This window comes from Periophthalmus magnuspinnatus, chromosome 4, assembly GCF_009829125.3.
Source record: "Periophthalmus magnuspinnatus isolate fPerMag1 chromosome 4, fPerMag1.2.pri, whole genome shotgun sequence".
Taxonomy (NCBI): domain Eukaryota; kingdom Metazoa; phylum Chordata; class Actinopteri; order Gobiiformes; family Gobiidae; genus Periophthalmus; species Periophthalmus magnuspinnatus.
In genome coordinates this window covers 5,244,358-5,270,292 of record NC_047129.1, presented here as the reverse complement: position 1 = coordinate 5,270,292, position 25,935 = coordinate 5,244,358, and the positions used below count along the sequence as shown (strand labels likewise).

Below are 25,935 nucleotides of genomic sequence, written 5' to 3'. Positions count from 1 at the left end.
ATTCATTAAGTTATCTTCATATAACATTTGATTAAAAGCAAATTTCTATTTTAGCAGCAGAAACTGTGTCGTGTCCGCCCTTCTTTGTTTGGAGAAACAGGACTCGAGCCATGACTTCTTCACTGGAACCGCCTGATTGTACTGCTCCAACATCTCCTCCAGCTCCTGGACCACACAAATAATCAGACAAGCATGTTTTAAGTCACTTTGTTATTACACAACACAGCGCAAACGTGAGAAGATGAACCTGTAAATGAATCTTGTTGTCAACCTCCGCAACAATGTGTGTGACGTCTGAGCTCATGATGTCCTCCTCATCACCGTCATATGTGAGAAGATGTTAAGGCAAAATCAGAATGCATTTTTTTTTATATGGAAGATACATAAAACAAAACAGAAAAAAGTGACATTTCTACAAGATGATTTATGTAAACATAGTATTTTTTAAAATCTTTTTTTATCTTGTCTTGAGACCAAAAAATTCATCTGCATCGTCTGAAAGTTCACACTTCATTGCAGTTGTTTAAATCACTCACTCAGAGCGTTGCTAAGAACAACAGGAGGTGAGGGTGGGAAAAAAAAGTGGGAAAAAGCGTTCCTTTTAAGCATAAACCTGCACTCAAGAGAATATTTGTGAATTACAATATGGCAATTTGACCAAAATAACAGGTCCATCACAGGAATTAGATCACAGTTAGATTTGTATCACCATATCGACCAGCCCTACACCCATCTCAATTTAACTGTACAGGTGTAAGAGTTTCAGCTTCTTGTTTATAGGAAACATTTAGAGGACTTTTGACCATTCAAAAGATAGAATAATTTGTTGCAAATTCTGAATGGGCATCAAGTGGTGATGGCATCAGAATGTATGACAGCAACAGATCTTTATTAGTTGACACATTACATGACATCCCTTTAAGATACCACTGACTCATTGATTTTTTTCTTGTAAAGGATATGTGATGAGGTAGCGTGCTAACCTCTTCCTGTCTGATGCGGGCAGGTTGTAGAAGAACACACGGACTCCGCTCATGAAGCTGGGCAGCTCTGAGTGGCTGTAAGGGGTTTTTGTGGTGGAGGGGCCAGGGGCTTCCTTTGGAGAGTCATCTGAGACAGCATTATGTCGCTGCAGGTCAGAGCAAGACGTGGACGTAGGAGGAGGTGGTGACGTTTGGGGAGGGGCAGAGGAATTCTTGCCAGAGCGGCTGTGATAGTATCTGAAATTTTGGGTTAAAATGGCTGAGTGTACAGTAAGTAAATACAATATCATACAAAAGATACTTTAAATGGAAATCTTCTATTTATTGTTGCTTAACATTTTTTCAGGCTGTATACAAGCAAAATAGCCTTTATGAATGACACTGTTCCAAGTTGATAAGCAACAAGGCGAGGGCTAAGTGACCACTAATATGATGAGAATAAGTGTAGTGATATTGTATGAACTTCAAAAACAAAAAGGAGCTTGATTTATATCAGTGGACAACTAAATATAGGACCCTTCAAAGTGACAATTTGTTAGTGGATTGGCCGAATCCGCTCTGTTGTATCCTCACATAACACCACTGATGCTATCTACATTACTGCAATCTGATAGCATGCCAGCTTTGGCCTGACAGAAGAAGACCAGGGACCACAGGTGAGACTGAAGGTCGAGGAGAGGGGAGATAAAATCAAATAAACCTACAGATGGTAGCTTTAACAGTTGGAATGAAGGTAATTCTAAATAACACTACAGTACATGTATTACCACAGTGCTGGGACTGTGCTATTGTAAGAACTCTCTAAGTTGTAACTTGTAATTGAAAGCGTGTGTAACACTAGATATGTATTTACTACTGTACTCCATACTAATTTAGAGAAAAAAAAAGATTACATGTATGTAGGAACGCCCCGTGTGGCCAGGTATTTTCTGATCAGCCTCTCAGTGCCGTACCAGTTAAAGCCTTTTGTGGAATGGCCGATCCGTGGCAGATGAACGCATGCTGTTTTTGGAGAAGGACAAATGTCATGTAAGGACAACGAACCATTTACAACACAGAGTGAAGAGGTATACACAGAGAGGTATGCATAGCAAAGCTGGTATAAAGTTAACCAACCAGAATGTGAACTAAATTGTTTCCTGTTTCCTGTGACAGATTTTTTTCTATTGTTATATATGATTATATTGGGAGAATTTCATTGACAAGCTCTTGCCATTTTTGGTAACACTAAATTATTGAACTTATTACAGTATTTCAATTAACTGTTATCTTTATTTATTTCAAAGTTTGTCTACAAAAGCTACAGTCACACTTACATTTTATGAAAATTCCTTGTGCTTGCAGGTTGTCACAAGAAAGATTTCAGTTGGGCAAGCAGTTTTGACATCAGCAAGTCAAGACAGGTTATAATTAAAATTATGTAACATTATCTATTATTAGATCAAGATGTTGTACATGTGACAGCTCCTTCAAAAAGACGTGTCTTGTCAAGCGAGCCAAGCTATAAGTACTCAAACCACTTTCATGATGTCATGATGTGTAATCCCTCAGTCATCCAGGTGTGATCCATAGTAAAAGCCAAAAGTAAAATCTGGATAAAAAGCTGTAGCTGTTTACAGTTTCAGTGTAGTTAGCTCCTCCCTTCAGACAAATATAAGGCAGTGTCCACCAGTAATCTGACCAGAACTGAAGAAGCGGCTTGGATGAGCAGCAAAACATCACTCCTACAACTTTTTACAGTTGACAGATTTTACTTTTGGCTTACACTTTCATAATCTATACCATTTCTCATGTACATTAAGGATGCATGGGAATAAAAAACTTAACTTTTCTAGATATTTCTAAATAATCTATATTTATCACAGAACGCTACATAAAAAAGCCTTTTGTCACTTTGCACAGTAGAGTTTATCAAATCTATTGCAAGGTAAATATGCACATTTGTTCAATTTGTTATACTGACATTTTTTAGTAATAACCATGAATCTTAATAATAATAATTTCCCTGATTCTCTTGGTTTTCATTGACACAGTACCTGTTTTCTTCTAAACAAAATTATTATAAACTAGTAGTCGGGCCATTAAATTTTGGATGTAAATAATCACAGTCATTACTGAAATCTTTATTATTTTAAACAACTATTTACTGTCAAAAGTTAACTTGAAGAATATATATATATATATATATATATATATATATATATATATATATATATATATATATATATATATATATATATATATATATATATATATATATATATATTTATTTTCTCTTTTATATTTTAAAATCCAATGGCTGGGTTCAATGCCTTTGTTCCAGTTTTGAACGAGCAAATAAAGTTTCATTACCGTTTTGTTTTTTAATTGGAGCAGTCATTGTCATCAGTTAAACTGATTTATTGCACATTTAACTGTTTCTTTTTAAATGATCAAATCCAACTAATCATGAACTCCTAATACATACCTCTATTTTTTTTGGCGGCAGTGTAGATTTTCTTTAAGCCTTCCTCTAGTGCCGTAAGTAGGATGCCTGATAAGTTGTTTGCTTTATCTCTCTGTTGAGCCACAATTAGAGCCAACTGTTGTAAAGACACCAGACATAATCAGGGTAGTGCATCTTATCACATCTGCATCAGGCCTGCTACAGCAAGGTTACAAGACAACATCCTGTTCACAGCAAATTTTACAGTGTCACACTACATTTCAGTCATTTGGCTAGAATTATTGCTACCTTTTCAGTTTTGTTTGATTGAAAACCATCACTTAGGTTTGTTATGAAGAAATTAAATGATAGCAGCTCTATAATGGATACTCATACTGGTTGTTAGCATACAGTACATAGCTTTTCAACATAAAAAATTGTAATTGAGTTTACTGGTTGTATTAGTATTTTGTGTGTTCAACCACTGAATATTGTGTGATATGCTGTTGATATGTATAAAAAATAAGGCTTTTAAAGGACAAAAACATGAACAGAGCCATAAAAACACACAAGGTGGTACCAACCTGATCCTGACCATCCAGTCTGGACTGTTTATCATCAATAGGGAAAAGGAGGACGTTTCCAAGCTCCAAATCTGCAATCAAATAAATCATATATTAATCTATTAGCTCCTTAATTTAAACAAAGTCTTACAATATTTAACAACAAAGACATGTAATCCTTCAAAAATCTTGCCTTTCATTTTACCAGCCAACTCATATTGTTTCTTTGGCTCATCTGATCTGACCTCCAGAGCAGTGAACAAGCCTCCTCTGCCCCATCGTCCTGAATCATCTAAAAGAAAATATGTAGCACTCTGTTATTATTCCTTTAATTAGTATGGCCCTTACAAAATCTCACACCAATCTATCTCACATTTAACCACCCTAATTATGTGACATCATCTGAAATGTTATGGCACATTTGAAATGAAAGTGGGTCAGCTGTAGAGGTGCATACCAACACAATGCACAATGATGGCATTTTCTTTAGAGGCCTGAGGGTGTGTGACGTCTCCCAAAATGTAGTGAATTGCATTGGCCTCAGAGTCTGTGGAACTGATACTGTCACTGTCCTCCTCATCCTCCTCTTCTTCATCTTCACTTTCAACCAATGGAAGGGAAAGAGATCTGTAACCACTTGACTCCCACCATGCCATTCTGAAAAAAAAAGTTTGTATTATTAAAAAACAAAGTAACCAAGCAAAAGATCGTGGTCGGCATACAATATCCAAAACAATATAAAGAAACCTAAATTGCATCAAACTAATCAGACATTACATCCCCAACCAGGTGGCCCTACTGTACATGCATGGTATAGTCTTTCCCTATACATCATACTGTTTGACAGCATGAGCCCAGGCAGCTCCCTCGGCAACAAAGTGTATCGGTTCACTGTACAATCAAGCAATAAAAATGGAAAATAGAAAACCAATAATTCATCACTGTGGCGTCCTTAAGAGTTCTAATTTATGAAGTTTCAAGAGCTCCAGGAATTTGTGTTTTCTCAAATGATTTTTCAAATGTATTCATAATCTGGCCCCTGAACAGCAGCACCTTAACATGAGGAACCTTAAACAACAACTGCAAAATCCCTCAGTGCAGAACGCCATTTGGACAGTGAGACTTTTCTTATAAAAGTTGTAAACACTGGAACACACTACCCACTGAAATTAAGTTAATTTCCGAGTTTAATGTTCAACATCAGGCTTAAATTTAGTCTTAAAACAAACTAACACTGTACCCAGATGTAAATAGTGTGAAAGTGAATGAATGAGTGTTGAAAATGTATAATTGCACTGTTGTATTTATATAGATAAATAATGTTCCTATGTATTTTGTATTGTGTCTTACATTATGCGGTTTAGTGTAGAAAAGCTCAAACAGGCCCGAGAGTTTCAAAATTAGCTGCAAGCTTTGTTTTGTAAGTACGTTCAAATGCATTATCCCTGCCAAATAAATAAATAAAAGTCCACTCAACTTTATACCAATTAAGTAGACACAAAACAAATTTAAAAATGCTATGATAATATTGAGACGAAGACAACATTGCCACATTTTCCTCATAGTCTCATTTTAATCTAAACATTGAATTCTTGGTATGTAATAAATGCATGTACTTTTTCCTGTATTTCTCCTCTTGCTGTTCCTTTTTGAAGTCCTCCCGCATTCTGGCCCGTTTGGCTGCAGCCTCTTTTCTGCGCTGACGCCTGAGTTCGAGCTCTGCCTCGGTGAGAGCCCGGTGCTTCCTTGTGGGAAGGACCAAAGACAATGAAACCTGTGAAGTGAAGAAGTGAAGCAAAATGTTGTATTTGATAAAGTGAAAAGGGAGGAGTCTGGTTGTACCAGGCGAAAGATTTTATGTGACAAATTTGAGTGTTTGTCTTACAGTGGTGTTGTGTCTTAGGGCGCGCCCCTCTCCTGTCACTTTCTGTAACTCTGTAAGCTGGTCCTCTATCAGGTGCTCAAAACTGCGCTGGTCCTCAGAGCTCGGGTCCTTACTGTAGTCTCTGCCTTCGAAGTAATACATGTGATCTTTGAAGGGAAAGGGGGAATGTAAATATGAAGAGTCATGAAAGCACAGCTTTGAGATGGGGAAAGATTAATGATCTTCCACATATCTGAGAGAAAGTATAAAATGAGTGGCGATTCAGTTTTAAAGTAGTAATTTTCCTGTTCACAGCTTACTATAGCATTTATGTGCTATTGGTGTGATTAGATAATCTATGTACAAAACATACTTGGCCCCTCAAACTCCGAGCCGCTTTCTTCTTCCTCAGTGCCTTTTGCAGCAGTAGATGCTTCGTCATCCAACCACTGACCGTTGTTGGACAAACCCAGAATCTTTTCTAGCTTTACTTCCTGCACTGAGCTCTCATCTGAAGACAGAAGTTTATTGACTCCAAACTTCAGGATCTCACTGAGCTGCTGAAGGCAGAAGGTGCAATTGAGTGGCTTTTGGTACAAAACTACACATTTATTAAAAGGCTCTCACAGACCTTGAGCACGGCAGCAGCAGACTGTGCCTGGTCCAGGAGAGAGAAGCGTCCTTCTTCTATGACAGTGTTAGTGAGGTGCAGTTTAGAGATCGCCCTGGAGTACATGATCTCCTCCACTGTGTCCCGAGCTAGGAGGCGGATTATTTTCACAGGCCTAAGAAATGACAAATATAGGAATAAATCCAATTGTAGTATTCAAATTATACAATACATGCTCTGAGATGGGTGGAGAGCTAGTATTCTTGCATCACTAACATTTTATTATTTAATTAGGGGTTTTCACATTTTCATGAAAGCTCTTTAATTAATTAATTGTTCCGTAGATCAATCAATAATGGGATTTTACTCCAGTGGGTGATCAACAATTTAACAAAATACAAATTTCATCGTTTCATTGTTAGATAGTACTGCATCTTTTCTTTTCTACCTGTAATACATATTGCAACACCTTAAATCATTGGATAAAAAAGTTGCATTCAGTATGAAGGACGTAAACGTCATTACTCATAATATTAAAGATTAGACTAAAAGGAGGTTTAGGACTTTCACGCAACACTGCACAAACACACTCCATTCTTGCCCTATCGCATAGAAAAGAACGTACTGTGACAATAGATAGATTGTGTAGCATGTCCTCAGATTAAACTGTTACAGATAACGCTGCACCAGTGGGGCGCCTGGAGGGTAGAGGAGTGCCAGAAGGAAGAAGAAGATGTCCACACCCAGCTACTGAATATTCATGATTTATGTTTAAATGTGGCGTTCAGGGTCAGGCACTCAGATCAAAACGGGACCGCCCCTGAGATCTCCGTGCACGTACTAGGGACAGCATCACGCCTGACTTGTATTAGATTGGATGTATAGGGAACAATAAAATTCGAGTGATTCTACTCTCTGGTCTCCAGTAGTTCTTCTGATTGGATAAAAGGAACATGCTTACAATTTGGTGACCCCCGACGTGATCCGATCTTGAGGCCCTGGGGACGGAGACCGACCCTCAAGGATAGGTCCAAGGCGACTGGACGCATTGTGACTTCCCGCTGCGGCAAACTAAAGAGGTAAGGAAGACCTTTCAAAACTTCCATATTGACTACTTGTAAATTGAGGAAGTCACCGTGCTGTCTGGTGCCGCCTGTGGTTAAATTTAGCAAACTGACCATATTAAAATAGCATTTTAGGGACAGAAGGGCCACGGAGTAACTGGTAAATTACAGGTGTAATATTATCACGGGGTTAAAGTCCCTTACAAAAATAAATAAATTAAAAAAAATAATAATAAATTTTAAAAAAAAGGTTAACGGCCGAGCTTCAGGTTCAAGTCCTGATAGCAATACAGGGTTCGAGTCCCTGGTGAAGGGTTAGAGTCCCTCACGAAAAGGTTAACGGCCAAGTTCAGGTTCAAGTCCTGATACTAAGACAGGTTCGAGTCCTGTGACCCACCATGGACTGGTGGAGTGGGCAGACCTGTCCCTACGTAGCTGGGTGCGTACAGCGCTTCCCTGGGGAGTTTTGGGTCCCCCAAAAATAATAAGGGTACAGGGTTCGAGTCCCTGGTGAAGGGTTAGAGTCCCTCACGGAAAAGGTTAATGGCTGAGCTTCAGGTTCAAGTCCTGATAGTAATACAGGGTTCGAGTCCCTGGTGAAGGGTTAGAGTCCCTCACGAAAAAGGTTAATGGCTGAGCTTCAGGTTCAAGTACTGATAGTAATACAGGGTTCGAGTCCCTAGTGAAGGATTAAAGTCCCTCACGAAAAAATATACAAAACAACAGAAGAGAACAAAAACAGAACTATGGATGAAGAGTTTACAGGAGAGTGTGACGAGTTTGGTGGATGTCCGCAACTAGAGGGCGGCAAGGACTCGCTGGATGGAGAATGGTTAGATATGTGGCAAAAAGTGCTGTCAGGCATAGAGAAAAGGAAAAGGCCAAAGGAAAAAGAAAGTTTGAATAAAGAATGGATTCGCACCAAGGTAACTATGCCCAAAGACATGAGGACAGATCCATGCTGGGGAAATATGTGTAAGTTGTGGATAGGACGAGAGGAGAAAGCACAGTATGTGATGGGGCAGACCACAAAAGAGAGACAAAAGGCAAGTATTGTACTATAACAAAAGAAACATGGACTGACGGACTTTTATTAGACATAGTAAACAGGCATAGTGACAGGAAAGTATTTGAGAAGGGACAGGGAGGTTTTGTAAAGTAATGGGAAAGTTCTTAAACTGTGCAAGACAGTGTTTAAAGAGTGCATGAGAGAGTTTTTAAAGCGTGCAAACGAGTGGGTGAGAGAGTTGCAGATTGGAGGCTTGTTAGGACAAGATATTATTATACTAAAATATTGTTATATTGTTGTACTGTTAGATTATATCATAATATAATTCAGCCTAAAATATGAGAGATTCGTGTAACAACTATCAGTGCTGCTTGTGACTACATTAAAGCTGCAGTTGAGCAGATTTGTAACTATCTCTATCAAGCTAAAGAACGAAATGCGGACGCATAACACATAAACAGACATAGTTATAAAATACAATGTGAACCCATATTCAAAAAATGTCAAACAAAAGTGTACCCATGATAAATGATAAATAAATACATTTGATCCCATATTGGTGCCTCTGTGAGTGGTTTAAAATGAAGCAATTTACCAAATAATGATCCCAGCAATAAAAATAAACTTCAGTTTAACCACACCTACATGATATAAGACCAATGGTTAAAGTGCCACAGTTGATGCTTTTGTGCAATGCAAAGAAGGAGCAGTATGTTTTAAACTCATCTGACAGTAAAGATTTATTTTAGCATTCAAATAAACTTTAGAAGATTTTGTTTAATTAGATCATGCTGAAATTGAAGTAAACAATTCAAACCATGTCTTTATAATTATTGAAAATTCCTCACTTTAACTTTAGGATATTGTAAATATAGATACGGATTTCTTATGCAAACTGTTTACACATTTTTTGAGGTGAAAATGAACAACTTGTCCATGCAAGTTGGAATAGACCTTGAATAGATTTTAGTTTTGACTGAAGTGGATTTGGGATGGGTCTTTGGCCTGTTGTGTCTGGGTGGGCGTGGTCTGAGTGCAGTGGGTCTCTGTGTGCATCTCTCCAGCACTGAACTGGAAGGTCACATGACCTGGACTGGCTCTGTTTCTGCTGTTGTCTAAAGACTGTCTAAACATGGCTGCTGTGTCACTGAGAAACACGAACTGAACTAAAACCAAAGAAAGTCCTGCTGGCTCTGAAACTCGTCTGTGGACTGGGCTCCTCCACTACTGGTCACATGACAAATGAATGAACTGAATCAAAAGCTTCAAGTGCTCTGCTGCTCCTCTAAAGGCCCCATAAAACTGTCTCTGCTGCTGCGTTTGGGCTGTGTTTGCCTGGGCACTCATGACTGGAGCATGTTCTCGGATCCACACAGTCAAATAGTTTGTTTTTAACCCAATTTCAAAATTTAGAAGTGTATTCATTTATTTTAAACATTTTTGCTCCATTCTTGAAAACAACCATTTACCAATATAACATTATTTAGGCTGTTTATTTTCATTGTACATCAGTGCTGTTGCACTGGGGCTTCTACATAATGCATATGCAACGCATTTGAAATTACATTTAGAATGGCCACAATTAACAAAATTAGAAACCGAAGTTTTTAAACAGTATAATTTCCAATGCGAACAAAATATGTAGCTTTATTATGTATGAAATCTGAGATCGCTGGGGTCTGAAAGGCTTAAAATTGTTTGGTGTAAAACTTTAGTTCATATACTATGCTACTTTATATTAGATCAAAATGTTAATGCTCCTGAAATGTGTTTGAAATTTGTATTTTAAACTGAATTATATTATCAGAACATAAAACAGTGGCTTTTTAAGGCTTGTAAAACTAACAACTAAACAGGGTAGTCACAATAAAGCCATTTCAATACATCTGACAAAAAAAAATAAAGTTCAGCAGTATGAATGTGTCTAAACTTAAAGATAATTAAACACTAGGAAATTTTGGAGGAAAAAAAAAAAAAAAAAAAGAAATAAGTCCCGCTTCAAATCCTAATCAAAACCCGGTATTAAATAATGTTAAATATTCACAAATAGAATAAATTATTGCTATGAATGAATGTTTGAATTATATGAATGTTGATCAGATAAAATAAAGTTGTTAAAAAGGGGGGAGGTTGCAGTTCATATAACATAGGGCTAAACTGGACAAGGAGGTTGCAGTTAGTATAATATAGAGCTAAACTAGACATTAGCAAAGGACAATTATGGTTAAAGCAGTAATAATGGCATCTAATACACACTGATGCCTCTCAATAGATACTGAAGGGATTTATCACCAGCACTGCACATAAAAACTGAACATTCAACAGAACTGATAGACACTGGCAGATTGTTGACTGTGCATGAGCTCAACATTTGGACTGACACAGATATGACAAATATGTACCAAATATGTAACCAACAGGACCCAGTGGCACAATAGACCACCTGACAACTGACAGACTGTTATATATGGCTATATTTTATAGAGGGGGGTCTCATCACTTGAGCAAATGGGGAAACAAATCATGAACTTTACCAGAATGACCTGGTTGGATGCTTTGCCATTAGCGCTGATGGCAATGTGATCCACAGCCAGCATTCTTGATTTCTCTTTACATGAGATCTTAATTAGGAAAAGGATGGACACTCCTCTCCAACCTGAAACAAGTGTCCTTAAAAATCTTCACATTCATAAGATCTTGATTACAAAGCACTGACTAACTTAACTCTATAGTTCTCTCTCAACAGGTCCAGCAACCTGAAACAAGTGTCCTTAAAAATCTTCAAAGTCATAAGATCTTGATTACAAAGCATTGACTAACTTAAGTCTGTAGTTCTCTCCCAACAGGTCCAGAATCTCTGAAAACCCCCTGGTGACTGGTAATGGTAAACTAACCTAAACTAAATGAAACAGCTTAGAATGTATCTGGCCTGAAGCCTATCCTGTGAACCGTGAGGATGCCTCTTCTGTGATCAAGGTCATGATTAATCATTATATTCCTACTCATGGCTTTCCAGCTCTGATTAGGTCTGATAATGGTACACATTTCAACAACCATGCTCTTCAAAAGGTTGACAAAACCTGAACCGCACTCTAAAAGACAAATTGGCCTAGATCTGTTCCGCTTTAGGGCTTAATTGGCTCCAGGCCCTACCCCTGGCTCTTTTGACAGTGAGACAGACTAGTAACAAAGTTACTGGTTTCTTTCCTTATGAATTGCTCACTGGACGTTTGATGCCAGGGCCAGGGGCTACATTGGTACCACAGGACCCCTCATCTTCCTCTTAATTGTTTTTAGTTTAATTATTTTCGCTTATGCTGTACAATTTCTCTGTGCCTTCCAGGTTGAATACAATTGTGCTCTGGTCGGAGTCGGTACGGGTGGCTACCCTGCATCCTTGTCAAAAGGCTTGTACACGCACGCTTACACACGCAATGATTTTTAGTGGACGGGGTTCTACCCTGCACAAAAAGGGGAATTCATTATTGACAGTATTATACTTTAGTGTAATATTACGTGCATGTGCAGGTGGGGCCTCCACTACCTCAGATAACTTAATTTCAATGACAGGTCAGAAGTGTTCAAACAAAACCAGTTATGTGTCATTACCTCAAATGTGTACTCCCACCGGAGAATCCAGAGTTTTTCGTGTACCATTCCACTTATTTAAATATCAGGGGACTCAGTTAACTTCTTTGGTAAACCCTAGCTCTTATCACTGGTATGTGATGCCCAGACAAATTGATAATTCATGGGGAAACGTAGCTGCATACTCAGGTAATGACTGGACTCCATGGTCCTCCACAGAACTAGCTAGTAAATGGAAAAACATGTTAACTTTAACCCATTTAGTAGTAACAATAGATTTCACACAACAAGCAAATGCTTCTGAATGACAGTATTTAGATTTTATGTATATGTGCCCGGACCATCCCGTGATTATTACGCCGATGCAATTATATGTCAAGATCCAATCAGAACTAACAAGACTAGTCCCAATACTTCTGTTGGTAGATTAGACCAAAATACTAAATACATTCAAGTTCTGGACCCATCACAATTTACGTCAGCAGTTTATTCAGCTACTGGCACTAAATTACAATCTAACATTTGGCTCCAATCCGCACAAAATGTTGCCTTAGGTATAAGAGAAGACTGTGTGGTCTGCCTTAATGCAAGGCCACAGCTGCAGTTGGTCCCGGGCATTTATGAAAACACATCATGTGCATTGGAGCTCTCCTCAAGGCCTTATCATGTAAACAATTACGCCCTATCTTCCCTATCCTAAAAGCTGAAAATCTAACCAAAAACAAATCTTTTACACTCCCAAAGTGGGTAATTTCACCTGTGTCTCCAGTAGCTGTCTTGAAAATTGTACACTATGTCTGATTTAAATCATGCTCTAGGCCCTAACCCAACATATGTAGATGCTATAGGTGTATCACGTGGTGTTCCAGATGAATATAAACTAGTCGATCAACTTGCTGCAGGGTTTGAAAATCTCCCATTCATTAGTGCTATATTTCCTATCACTCCTAACAAAAATGTAGATCGTATAAATTATCTCCATTACAACTTGTTGCGTTTAACCAATCTGACCACATCCTTAGGCACAGCTATGACTGAACAATTAGACGCGGTATCCAGAACTACTTTTCAAAATAGAATGGCCCTAGATATGTTATTAGCCAAACGGGGAGTGGTATGTTCTTTGTTCGGGGAACAGTGTTGTACATTTATTCCTAATAATACTGCTCCGGATGGCTCCGTAACCAGAACTCTTAAAGGACTCCAAATGTTCTCGGACACGATGCATTCTCACTCAGGTGTTAACAATCCTTTAGATGAGTGGTTCTCCAAAATGTTTGGCTCTTGGAAACAAGTAGCAATGTCAATGGCTACCACATTAGTAATGGTGATTGCTTTATTTATCTTTGGTGGTTGTTGTTGTGTTCCATTGATTAGATCTTTAATTGAACGTGTCATTCAACGTGCTGTAGGTGGTCAGCTAAAAGGTCAATATACAATGCTTAAACAGGAGGAGGTAAAACCCACATTACCGGTATTGGCCCCACCGTATGAACTTTAAGAAAACATATAAATGGTGATCTATAAAAATAGATCAAAAGGGGGAATGAAGGACGTAAACGTCATTACTCATAATATTAAAGATTAGACTAAAAGGAGGTTTAGGGCTGTCATGCAACACTGCACAAACACACTCCATTCTTGCCCTATCGCATAGAAAAGAACGTACTGTGACAATAGATAGATTGTGTAGCATGTCCTCAGATTAAACTGTTACAGATAACACTGCGCCAGTGGGGCGCCTGGAGGGTAGAGGAGTGCCAGAAGGAAGAAGATGTCCACACCCAGCTACTGAATATTCATGATTTATGTTTAAATGTGGCGTTCAGGGTCAGGCACTCAGATCAAAACAGGACCGCCCCTGAGATCTCCGTGCACGTACTAGGGACAGCATCACGCCTGACTTGTATTAGATTGGATGTATAGGGAACAATAAAACTCGAGTGATTCTACTCTCTGGTCTCCAGTTGTTCTTCTGATCGGATAAAAGGAACATGCTTACAAGTATTAAAGTTTATTTCTATATGAGTGACAAGGCACATTGGCCAAACAAAGAAGAAAATATACCCCTGCACTACATTAACAATATTTGTACCTTTTTAAATACAAATATTCTATATTCATAGGTTTCAGATTCCTGTTATATTTTGCCAATTTGGGAACAGTTTACCATTCAAAAGATATATTTTGTTTTAAATGACAAATTGCTATGGCTACAGTGGCAACTTTTCATAATTTTGAAACCCATGGATATTGATGGTGTAATTCAATAGTGTTTCACCTGTTCTGACCGATCCTGTGGCAGCGAGCGGCCGCCTGGAGGTCGTTCTGGGGGTTAAAATCTGTGTCCATGAAAATCACAGTGTCTGCTGCAGTCAGGTTCATGCCCACACCACCTAAAATAAACACAACCCAATATAAAACAAGAATGTAGAAGCAAACATGAGGGAAAGGAAGTGAATTTGGTTACACATGCAGCACAGTCTTTATCTCTCATCTCTCTTTTTCTTCAAGACTTTTTGCCGTTTAGACAGGAAACAGGTCTGCTCACACTAGTTTCTAATAAAGTCTGTAATATTCTTTATTGTGGAAGGCATAACAAGGATCAATACACCTGTGTAGCTCAAGGCAGTATTGGATTCAATATGCTGGTAAATTTAGACTCACATAACATCACCTCATTCTGAAGTGCCCACAGACAGAGGGCAAGTCAGATTTCTAACTCTTTCTCTAACTTGGCCTAACCACACAAAACAAAAAAATACTATTTCAGCATACATTACTCACTATTATTGTTTAAACAGCGGTGTCATTATTTAATCAGGTACAATAAAGTGATACAATTTTAAATATGTAAATTTTGGGTTTGGATGTTCAGTTCAAAAGCAGTAATTTGCCCATGGAGTTTAAATGGTGCCTCAACCCTGTAATTATGACATCAAATTCTAAAATGTAAATGTAAAAACACAACCAATTCTTTTGTCACTGACCTTCTGCCCTTCTGGCATAATGCAGTTCTGGAGCTAAGTGAATGCTCTTGTTTGTTTGATATATGCTTGCACATATGCCTCCCCGAACCGCCACCTTAACGTGGTGGAGGGGTTTGAGCACCCGAATGATCCTGGGAGCTATGTTGTCGGGGGCTTCATGCCCCTGGTAGGGTCACCCATGGCAAACAGGTCCTGGGAGACGGGTCTGACTAAGAGCGGTTCAGAAGCCTCACATGAACAGACAAAGAACAAGGCCAGTTACGTCGCCCGGACTGGCGTTACCGGGGCCCCACCCTGGAGCCAGGCCTGGGGTGGGTGCTCGCCAGCGAGCGCCTGGTGGCCGGGCCTTTCCCCACGGGGCCCGGTCGGGCCCAGCCCGAAGGAACGACGTGGGGCCGTCCTCCCGTGGACCCACCACCTGCGGGAGGAGCCATGCGGGGCGGGTGCAAAGAGATCCGGGCGGCAGTCGAAGGCGGGGACCTCGACGACCGGATCTCCGGACATGGACACTAGCTCTGGGGACGTAGAACGTCACCTCGCTGGGGGGGAAGGAGCCTGAGCTTGTGCGGGAGGTTGAGCGTTACCGGCTAGATATAGTCGGCCTCACCTCCATGCACAGCTCGGGCTCTGGAACCCAACTTCTTGGGAGGGGTTGGACTCTCCATTTCTCTGGCGTTGCCCGCGGGGAGCGGCGGCGAGCTGGTGTGGGCTTGCTCATTGCCCCACAGCTCAGCCGCTGCGTGTGGGGGTTCCCTGCGCCTTCGGGTCGGGGACAGGTCTCTCACTGTTGTGTCGGCCTACGGGCCAAACAGCAGTGCAGAGTACCCGGCCTTCTTGGAGTCCCTGGGAGGGGTACTAGACAGTGCACCAACCGGGGACTCCGTTGTTCTCCTGGGGGACTTCAACGCCCATGTGGGTAACGACAGTGACACTTGGAGGGGCGTGATTGGGAGGAACGGCCTCCCCGATCTGAACCCGAGCGGTGTTTTGTTATTGGACTTCTGTGCTAGTCACAGCTTGTCCATAACAAACACCATGTTCGAGCACAAGGGTGTCCATCGGTGCACATGGCACCAGGACACTCTAGGTCGGAGGTCGATGATCGACTTTGTTGTCGTGTCATCTGACCTCCGACCGCGTGTCTTGGACACTCGGGTGAAGAGAGGGGCTGAGCTATCAACTGATCACCACCTGGTGGTGAGTTGGATCCGCTGGCGGAGGAGGAAGCCGGACAGACCTGGCAGACCCAAGCGCATTGTGAGGGTCTGCTGGGAACGTCTGGCGGAGCCCTCTGTCAGGGGGGTCTTCAACTCCCACCTCCGGGAAAGCTTCTCCCTGATTCCGGGGGAGGTTGGAGACATGGACTCCGAGTGGGCCATGTTCTCCACCTCTATTGTCGATGCGGCTGCTCGTAGCTGTGGTCGTAAGGTCTGTGGTGCTTGTCGCGGCGGCAATCCCCGAACCCGGTGGTGGACACCGGAAGTAAGGGATGCCGTCAAGCTGAAGAAGGAGTCCTATCGAGCCTTGTTGGCTCGTGGGACTCCTGAGGCAGCTGATGAGTACCGGCGGGCCAAGCGTGCCGCGGCTCGGGCAGTCACAGAGGCAAAAACTCGGGGTTGGGAGGAGTTCGGAGAGGCCATGGAGAAGGACTATCGGACGGCCTCAAAGAGATTCTGGCAAACCGTCCAACGCCTCAGGAGGGGGAAGCAGTGCTTCACCAACACTGTATACAGTGCGGGTGGAGAGCTGCTGACCTCGACTGGGGATGTTGTCGGGCGGTGGAAGGAATACTTTGAGGATCTCCTCAATCCCACTGTCACGTCTTCCGAGGAGGAAGCAGAAACTGGGGACCCAGATGCGGACTCGTCCATCACCCTGGCTGAAGTCACTGAGGTGGTTGGCAAGCTCCTCGGTGGCAAGGCTCCGGGGGTGGACGAGATCCGTCCTGAGTACCTCAAGTCTCTGGATGTTGTGGGGCTGTCTTGGCTGACACGTCTCTGCAACATCGCGTGGCGGTCGGGGACAGTACCTGTGGAATGGCAGACCGGGGTGGTGGTCCCTCTGTATAAGAAGGGGGACCGGAGGGTGTGTTCCAATTACAGGGGAATCACACTCCTCAGCCTTCCCGGTAAGGTCTATTCCAGGGTACTGGAGAGGAGAATCCGACCGATAGTCGAACCTCGGATTCAGGAGGAGCAGTGTGGTTTTCGTCCTGGTCGTGGAACACTGGACCAGCTCTATACTCTTCATCGGGTCCTCGAGGGCTCATGGGAGTATGCCCAACCAGTCCACATGTGTTTTGTGGATCTGGAGAAGGCATTCAACCGTGTCCCTCGTGGTGCCCTTTGGGGGTGCTTTGGGAGTATGGGGTCCGGGGCTCTTTGCTAAGGGCTGTCCGGTCCCTGTATGACCGGAGCAGGAGCTGTGTTCGCATTGCCGGCAGTAAGTCAGACCTGTTCCCGGTGCATGTTGGACTCCACCAGGGCTGCCCTTTGTCACCGGTTCTGTTCATTATATTTATGGACAGAATTTCTAGGCGCAGCCAGGGGCCGGAGGGGGCCTGGTTTGGGAACCACAGGATTTCATCTCTGCTGTTTGTGGATGATGTTGTCCTGATGGCTTCTTCGAGCCAGGACCTGCAGCAGGCACTGGGGCGGTTTGCAGCCGAGTGTGAAGTGGCTGGGATGAGAATCAGCTCCTCCAAATCCGAGGCCATGGTTCTCAACCGGAAAAAGGTGGTTTGCTCTCTCCGGGTGGGTGGTGAGTCTCTGCCCCAAGTGGAGGAGTTCAAGTATCTCGGGGTCTTGTTCACAAGTGAGGGAAGGATGGAGCGGGAGATTGACAGGCAGATCGGTGCAGCGTCTGCAGTGATGCGGTCGCTGTATCGGTCCGTTGTGGTAAAGAAGGAGCTGCGCCGGAAGGCGAAGCTCTCTATTTACCGGTCAATCTACGTTCCTACCCTCACCTATGGTCATGAGCTCTGGGTAATGACCGAAAGGACAAGGTCGCGGATACAAGCGGCTGAAATGGGCTTCCTCCGCAGAGTGGCCGGGCGCACCCTTAGGGATAGGGTGAGGAGCTCGGTCACACGGGAGGAGCTTGGAGTAGAGCCGCTGCTCCTACACGTTGAGAGGAACCAGTTGAGGTGGCTCGGGCATCTGCTCAGGATGCCTCCTGGACGCCTCCCTAGGGAGGTGTTCTGGGCATGTCCCACCGGGAGGAGGCCCCGGGGAAGACCCAGGACACGCTGGAGGGACTATGTCTCTCGGCTGGCCTGGGAACGCCTTGGGGTCCCACCGGAGGAGCTGGAGGACGTGTCCGGGATGAGGGAAGTCTGGGAGTCCCTGCTTAGACTGCTGTCCCCGCGACCCGGCTCCGGATAAGCGGAAGAAAATGGATGGATGGATGGATGCTTGCACACCTGTCGCAAATTAACTTCTTTGGGAATAATAACAAAATATATTCAAACCATCTGATACATTTTCACACCAATTACCTGCTTTAGTGCTCAACAGAAAAACAAAGATATCGTTGGTACTGAAGTTTTTCACAGCTAAGTTTCGTTCCTCTCCTCGAACTGACCCGTCCAGTCGCTCATAGCTATAACCTGAAAATACAAATTAATTGCAAGCCGTTGATCACATATTACAGTTAAAAATTTAATTAATTGTAATAAATAATAATAAAGTATAAATTATAGCACTGCTGGCTCTCATTGTCACCTCTGTACTCCATGTAGTCCTGAAGTATGTCCAAAGTCCTTGTCATCTGAGAAAACAGTAGGACTCTATGGCCCCTAAAAAACAAAAAGTTCATCAGAATTGTTTTTATTGTTTTTAAAATTTGTAAAAAAAAATTTCAGTACAGCATCTCAAAGTAGAGTGGCACAATTACATGCAATACAATGTTCAGTTCTTTTATGAAAAGGAAAAAAATTATTAAATGTTTAAAATGTGCATTGTGTACAGATTTCTGGTTTGAAACCGTACATTGCAAATTACAAATTTGTTTTTCACAATTTCAAAAAAACACAATATTCCACTATTTTTTCAATATTTATTTTCACAATAAAGTCATGTAGATAACCCAACTGTCCAACAGAGGGAGATAAGCCATCAGTAAATAACCCAACCCTTTGTGGAGGTAGATCAACATGCTGTCCAAGATGCAGAACTTCCCACTGGCTTCAACCAGATGCTCCCCCATCACAAACGGCTCTGGCTCCACACCTAGCATACACATTATTGGTTGGTGGTTATTTTTACTTTGTAAAGTTAATGCTTTGTTCTTGTCAATACAACTCACCATCAAACAGATACGGGTGGATCACACACTTCCTCAGTTGCATCAGGATGTTCAACTTGCCTTGTTCATTCCCAAAAGCGTCTAGAAAATATAACACAGACTAACATAACAGCTGTTGATTTGCTATACACTAAGGAGACATAGTTATAGTTATAGTTATAGTTTCTCTCTCTCTCTCTCTCTCTCTCTCTCTCTCTATATATATATATATATATATATATATATATATATCTATCGTAAATTTCGGACTACAGAGCGCACCTCAATATAAGCCGCACCAGCTAAATTTGAAAAGAAAATCTATTTTGTACATATATAAGCCGCTCCTGAATATAAGCCGCAGGTTTTCATATTGTAACATGAGATATTTACACAGAAAGACGGTGCACCGACACCTGCCTGAAAATTGGCACCAACACGACATCAACACGGGATGAATACACCTGCAGGTTTAGAAAATAAAGCTGCACCAACACGGAAAATCTGCTTTTATTTCCTCTGAAAACTTTTGTCGTCTTTTTACATTGACCAAGTTGGATTCATTGATGCTGAGCTCACGTGCAGTGGCTCTATTTCAGGGGTGCGCCTCTTTCAGACTTATACTGCGGCTCTGCGTGGCTTGGGAAAATAAATTTTAAGTATTTAATTGAAGTGTATTTTATTTGTGTTAGCTCTTTTTTATTGTAGTTTAAATTGGAAGATTATTATGATCTTAAAATAAAATCATATTTTCTTATTTTTCGTTGCTCAAAATAACCGTCACACTCACGGAACAATGTTCAAAACAAACACCGCTCACGTCTCACAGACACAGACACAGCTCACAGTCCTGCGTAAAGAGCCCTGATTTTCAGACGCTGTGCGCACAGGGGTCAGGAGCAACTTTCGCTCGTCCCTAATGACACACTAATAAGCTCGTCCGTAGATGTATCATGAAAATCCTGCTGGAAATCGCCACAGAAATCTATTTGATGTAGTAGCAAGTATATTATCTGCTCTTGTCTCCGCGATGACGTATCACGTATAACACATCAGACATGTCCCCTAAAAGTAGAGCCACAAGCGAGTGAAAATGAGCCAAAACAAAAGTCTTTGTGGAGTTTTTTAACAAAGGGGGAAAGGACAACTGAGGAGCCAGGAGAGGAGACTACGACCTCCAAGAAAAAGAAAGATAAATTTAACAGAAAATGCCTACTTAAAATCTGGGTTTGTCGCTACAGGTGACTCTCACGCACAGTCCGCTCTGAGTAATAAAGCGTAAAAAAGCAAATGAGGCAATGAAACCTTCAAAACTGCTTTGGCACATGGAGACACCTGGGACCTGGCACCTGGGATTAAACGATACGCCTTTGGATTTTTTTTTTTTTTTTAAAGAAACTGCGGAGCAGAGTAGACATAATCACATACTCACACTGATGCAGCGGTTTGGTGAGTTGTATTTTTTTATGCACTTAAGTTATTTTTGCCATATTTATCTGGCACGTGTAGAAGGCTTGTCCGTGAAAATAAAACCTACATTATTCCGTTACATTATTATTATTATACACAGTGTTATCTTCATTTTAGATGTCAAAAAGTATTTGCGGCTCTCAGTGTTTTATTTTACGTGGAAAGTGGGTCCAAATGGCTCTTTGCGTGTTACAGGTTGCCGACCCCTGCTCTGTTTCCTTCTTTATCTTAAAAACTGCATCATATCTATTTCATGATGCGCAAAATGATCGTTCAAAATCAAAACTAGTGAATTCTTCAGAGCAGAATCTTTCCCCACGTCTGTCTCACTTTTACGTTTACAGCTAGAGAGCGCCCCCCAGGGGCCGTTATCCAGTAAAATTCTATAAATAAGCCGCACCGCTGTATAGGCCGCAGGGTTCAAAGCGTGGAAAAAAAAAAAAGTCGCGGCTTATAGTCCGAAATTTACGGTGTAATATGTAATATATATGTTATATATATATATATATATATATATATATATATATATACATATACACACACACAAGAGAACATTTTCCTTAGTGTCTCACCCGGGTCCTTTGTGAGAATGGCTTTGTAGTACTTCTTCTGCAGCGCTGTCATTCCATGGTACATTACCAGCTCTGTCTTCTTCGGCAAATCCAGGGCCACTTCAGACTTCACACGACGCAAAAGAAAAGGCTCCAAGACACTCTGGAGCTCAGCAGCTTTAAACACAAGAAATACATTTACTCTGTTCAAGCCCATTGACAGAAATTTCAGGGCCTGGGACAAGAAGCCTCACATGGGCCCCCCCTCTAATATAAATTAATAGGACCTGGAACAACAGACCCTGTTTACTCCCCAACTCTGTTTACCAGTTTAGTTAACGTGGGCAAAATATTAGCCCATTAACTAACGACCCTTTAAAGGTTGTAAACAGAATAAATTTTAAATTTTGTAATGAAAACAATAAGCAAGATTTGAGTGGAGCATAATGCAATATCATGGGAGCAATTGGGAATGCCTCATAATCAGAAAAAGTGAAAATTAAAGATGGTCTTGGGAACCTCCACATGTCATGTAAGAACCGTTGGTGCCTAGATAGAAAACATTGACCAATGTATTTAATATTATTTGTTTATTTAATAGAATATTAGTCTACACACTTAAAATTTTTGATCAAGGCAAAAATCAGAAAAATATTTTTACACCAATTTACTACATCCTTCACCACAAATGCTATATTTTTATCTATACTTTTTCCATATTATTCCCATTCATTGCAATAGAGAAGCAAAACAGCTGAGGTAAAAATTCTAATAATGTTGTGAGGTTTGCACATTGTTACATTTCTATACTTTAAAATGGAAAATTTAAAGTTTTTCAGAGTTAGGGTCATGAAAAGGTTTTATTTAGAGTGATGGACAAACGAACTCTTTAGGGTATCATGAGTCTCTTATAGTGTTAATGATCTGTAATAATGAGAACAGAAATCTTACCCAGCTCTGATTGTTTTTGCACGTTGCAGTAGCAGGTGAGGAAGCTGTCAGTGTCGTCTGCTGTGAAGACACTGGGCTGAATGAAGCTCAACAGGGAGTACAGCTCATGCAGGTTGTTTTGGATTGGCGTCCCAGTCAACAACATCCTGAACCCCAACGAGAACTGATACAAAAAGACAGAGAACAAATATATAGAAGTCTTGCCTGCATCAGTTAATTAGTCGGCAACTAGAACAATAAAAATGTTTAATTTTCATAAAAGAACACCAAAACCAGCTTAATCACTTTCATCATGATGTTTTCCACTAAGCACTAGTCACTGGTGATTTTTATGTTAGCTTAAAAGTTAATTTTAAATCTTTAACATAAATATACCATTAAAAATAATAACAATACTTATGAAGCATATTACTGTACATAAATATACAGATACCAAGATGAAAATGCCCATAGATGTAAAAAGACCAATTCACAACAAAATACACACCTCTATCAGAGTCTGATACAGAAGCGAGTTTTGATTCTTCAGTCGATGAGCTTCATCTACAACCAGTGCTTCCCATTTCCACCTAACACAAGAAAAAGTGTTACTTCATATTTACAACAGTCAAATAAAATACAATTACACACATATTAACTTACTTTTTGAAAAATGAAGCATCTCTGAGACACATCTAGAGAAGGAAAATGTGTTAGATAAAGGTGTAGTCATGTATTTGAGCATGTTAACTCACCTCATATGTTGTAAGCAGGACAGAAAAATGTTTGGTGTTGGCTTCCTGCTGAATTTCAGCACGTCTCTCTTTGTCTCCTTGGTAACACAGAATTTTTAAAGATGGGGCAAAACTGTGAAATAAAAATGAATTCACTAAAGACCAAATAAAGTAAGTCAAGTAATATCACAGAGTCTGCTTGTCGTTGGGGTTACTGTGAGACATGTAGTATTATTAGAAAAAAGATTGTGCACATTTTAGTGCTGGGTAATGTGGAAAAAAAATCTATCAAATCAAAATCAATTTAATCATTCTTTGTTCTTCATATTGGTCACAATTCACAATTTTTGTAATCTAGGTGTCAGAGAAATTCAATTCCTGTGCTGTATCAAGGGCACTTATTGCCAGCTCGTTCCCTGGTATCTTGGCCTACGTCATCAGAGATATAATACTCTTGAAAATGGAAGCATAGCCAGACTGGACTGGACACTATCACTATGTCTTGAGGTTTTTATGTCTCCGGGTGCTGAGTCTCGTAATGATGGTAAATAAATTTCTCCTAAGTTAGAACTCCAGCGTCATGCCTTTTCTCTTCAACTACCGCAATTTATTCTACAATGCTAGGGAATATCGTTTTAATGTTAAGGTGGAGGGCAGGTCAAAGCCATTTGCAATTTAATGTCAATGCTTTGAGGTGAAATTCATTTTCATCATAAGAAAAAGACTTTCCTGTTAAAGATGTGATTGCAGTCAGCTGAATGAATTAACTTCAACATATGTGGTTAATAGCAAGTGTGTCTACCCAATCTCTTACAAAATTATGAAGATGACTTTATGTCAGGATATCTCTTTCAAAGACAATGAATTGCCTATATAGTCCAGATAAAAACATTTCCTTCACTAAATTAATAACAAATCTGTTACCTTTCCATCTCTTTTCTCCAGTTTTCCATGACAGACAGTGGGCTCACAACTAAAAATGGACCCTTCTTTCCACATTCTCCTGTGATGTATAAGAGCAAAGAAATGGTCTGTAAGAGAGAGCAAATATCAAATTATTTCAATGATGTAATGCAATGCAATAGCATTTTATTTTTTAGAAATCACTTTTACCTGGCATGTTTTGCCCAGTCCCATTTCATCTCCTAAGATGCATCCTTCCTGGTTTTCAAGGCACTGTGTGAGCCAGTGGACACCATCCAGCTGGTAGTTTCTCAACTGTATTCCTGTCAAGAGTAATAAATAAATAAATAAATAAATATTATATATATATATATATATATATATATGTGTGTGTGTGGGGTTGGGGGTGTGTGTGCGTGTGTGTGTATGTATGTATATGTATAATTTTTGTACTTTCCAAGTATGCTGTACAATGTATATATTTATTTAAATATATGTGTATGTATAATAGACTACAATTTAAAAATATATAAAAAAAATCTCCACTAAGTCACTGACATTTATAGTTTTACATAGAAAAGAGCGATATATAAAGCATAGAACTGCTGTGATATATAAAGCACAGAACTGCTGTGATATATCAAGCATAGAACTGCTGTGATATATAAAGCATAGGACTGCTGTATGCTTCTATATGCGAGACTATTTGTGTTGTTAAATACTTCAGAACAAGCCTCTATTCATTTCTATGGAGAAGTATCCCACCTCTTAAACCCCATTTCTGGAGATCACTCTGAGTCAAAGACCTCTTCTTTTTGTCGGGAATACGCTTCTTTATCGTCAACAGAAAGTCTGTCATGTTCACAGCCTAATAGCGGATCAAAATTAAACTTATTTGTTCAGAGACATGTTCGGACAGATGCAGTTGACTGTTGCACTAAACACGCGCTACTTCCTGGAAAAGTCACGTGACACCCTATGACCGGTCGCGCGCTTTTTAACCCCTGAGGTACATGATGAGAAAGAATAAACCTTTTATGTATTTAAATCAGATTAAAGGTGCTGTATGTGATTATGGACCATGATTCAATAACATATTTTAGACTGAACTGATGGCGATGTCAGATAGTATTCTGCCTGGATCTCATCCACCTCTGCATCTGATTAATCAAAGATGACCCTGGCCAGTAGTTGCTTCTGTGGTTATTACTCAACTAACCTTTTGAATGCGTAAGTGATATCCTTTAGTCTAATTTTCTTCTCAAATAGCTGTATTACGTTAGATCAAATAAAAGTCAGATGCAGGACCTTTGGTGAATAAATAAGATATCTGTATTTTGCACCAAACGCCAAAACAACGCAATACTCATTATTCCTTCAAAACCAATACTCTTAACAGAGTTATAAGTTACTTCGATGTAAGTTTTAATGAAAATGACACACTCCATTAGTCCTGATTAATACTGATGTAATCCAATAGAAACAATATAGCCTAATATTGTATAAGTATTTCCTTTAGCCCCGGGGAAGACCCAGGACATGCTGGAGGGACTATGTCTCTCGGCTGGCCTGGGAATGCCTTGGGATCCCAGGAGCTGGAGGACGTGTCTGGGGTGAGGGAAGTTTGGGAGTCCCTGCTTAGACTGCTGCCCCCGTGACCCGGCTCTGGATAAGCGGAAGAAAATGGATGAATGGATGGATGTATAAGTATTTCTCAACAAGAAATAATCAGTAAAATGGCACATGAATCTGTGTATCGCTCACATAGCATACACAATGTCTGAAATTCACACACACAAAAAATCACTCCACTCCAATCCACTAGTCAGATATTCTATGAGCTAATTTTCCTGAAGTCATATAGTAGTAATAATAATAATAATAATAATAATAATAATAACAACCTTAATATAACCAAAAAGATATAAAAGTAATACCATAGTAGCAATGCCACCAGTTAGGAATCT

The 25,935-nt window shown here is 40.6% G+C and overlaps 1 protein-coding gene across 2 annotated transcripts; it reads right to left on the bottom strand.

Annotated features, from left to right (window-relative positions):
- Positions 1-15: 15 nt before the first annotated feature.
- On the bottom strand, positions 16-24,920 carry chd1l (chromodomain helicase DNA binding protein 1-like). 2 transcript variants are annotated; one of them, XM_033965556.2, is made up of 25 exons: positions 24,734-24,897; positions 24,179-24,291; positions 23,990-24,096; positions 23,087-23,198; positions 22,995-23,026; positions 22,840-22,921; positions 22,353-22,515; positions 21,423-21,578; positions 19,402-19,482; positions 19,229-19,325; positions 18,819-18,892; positions 18,593-18,703; positions 14,388-14,502; positions 6,467-6,620; positions 6,209-6,392; positions 5,857-6,002; positions 5,588-5,745; positions 4,429-4,628; positions 4,165-4,263; positions 3,993-4,063; positions 3,451-3,565; positions 1,877-1,985; positions 963-1,220; positions 248-329; positions 16-165 (listed from the first exon to the last, which is right to left on the bottom strand). In XM_033965556.2, the coding sequence occupies exons 1-25, from the start codon at positions 24,825-24,827 to the stop codon at positions 46-48; spliced, it is 3,033 nt and encodes a 1,010-aa protein (XP_033821447.1). In that variant the 5' UTR covers positions 24,828-24,897; the 3' UTR covers positions 16-45. The 2 variants fall into 2 exon arrangements, with proteins under 2 accessions (XP_033821447.1, XP_055077343.1); XM_055221368.1 differs by lacking the exons at positions 16-165; positions 248-329 and having other exon boundaries at positions 933-1,220; positions 24,734-24,920.
- Positions 24,921-25,935: the final 1,015 nt, after the last annotated feature.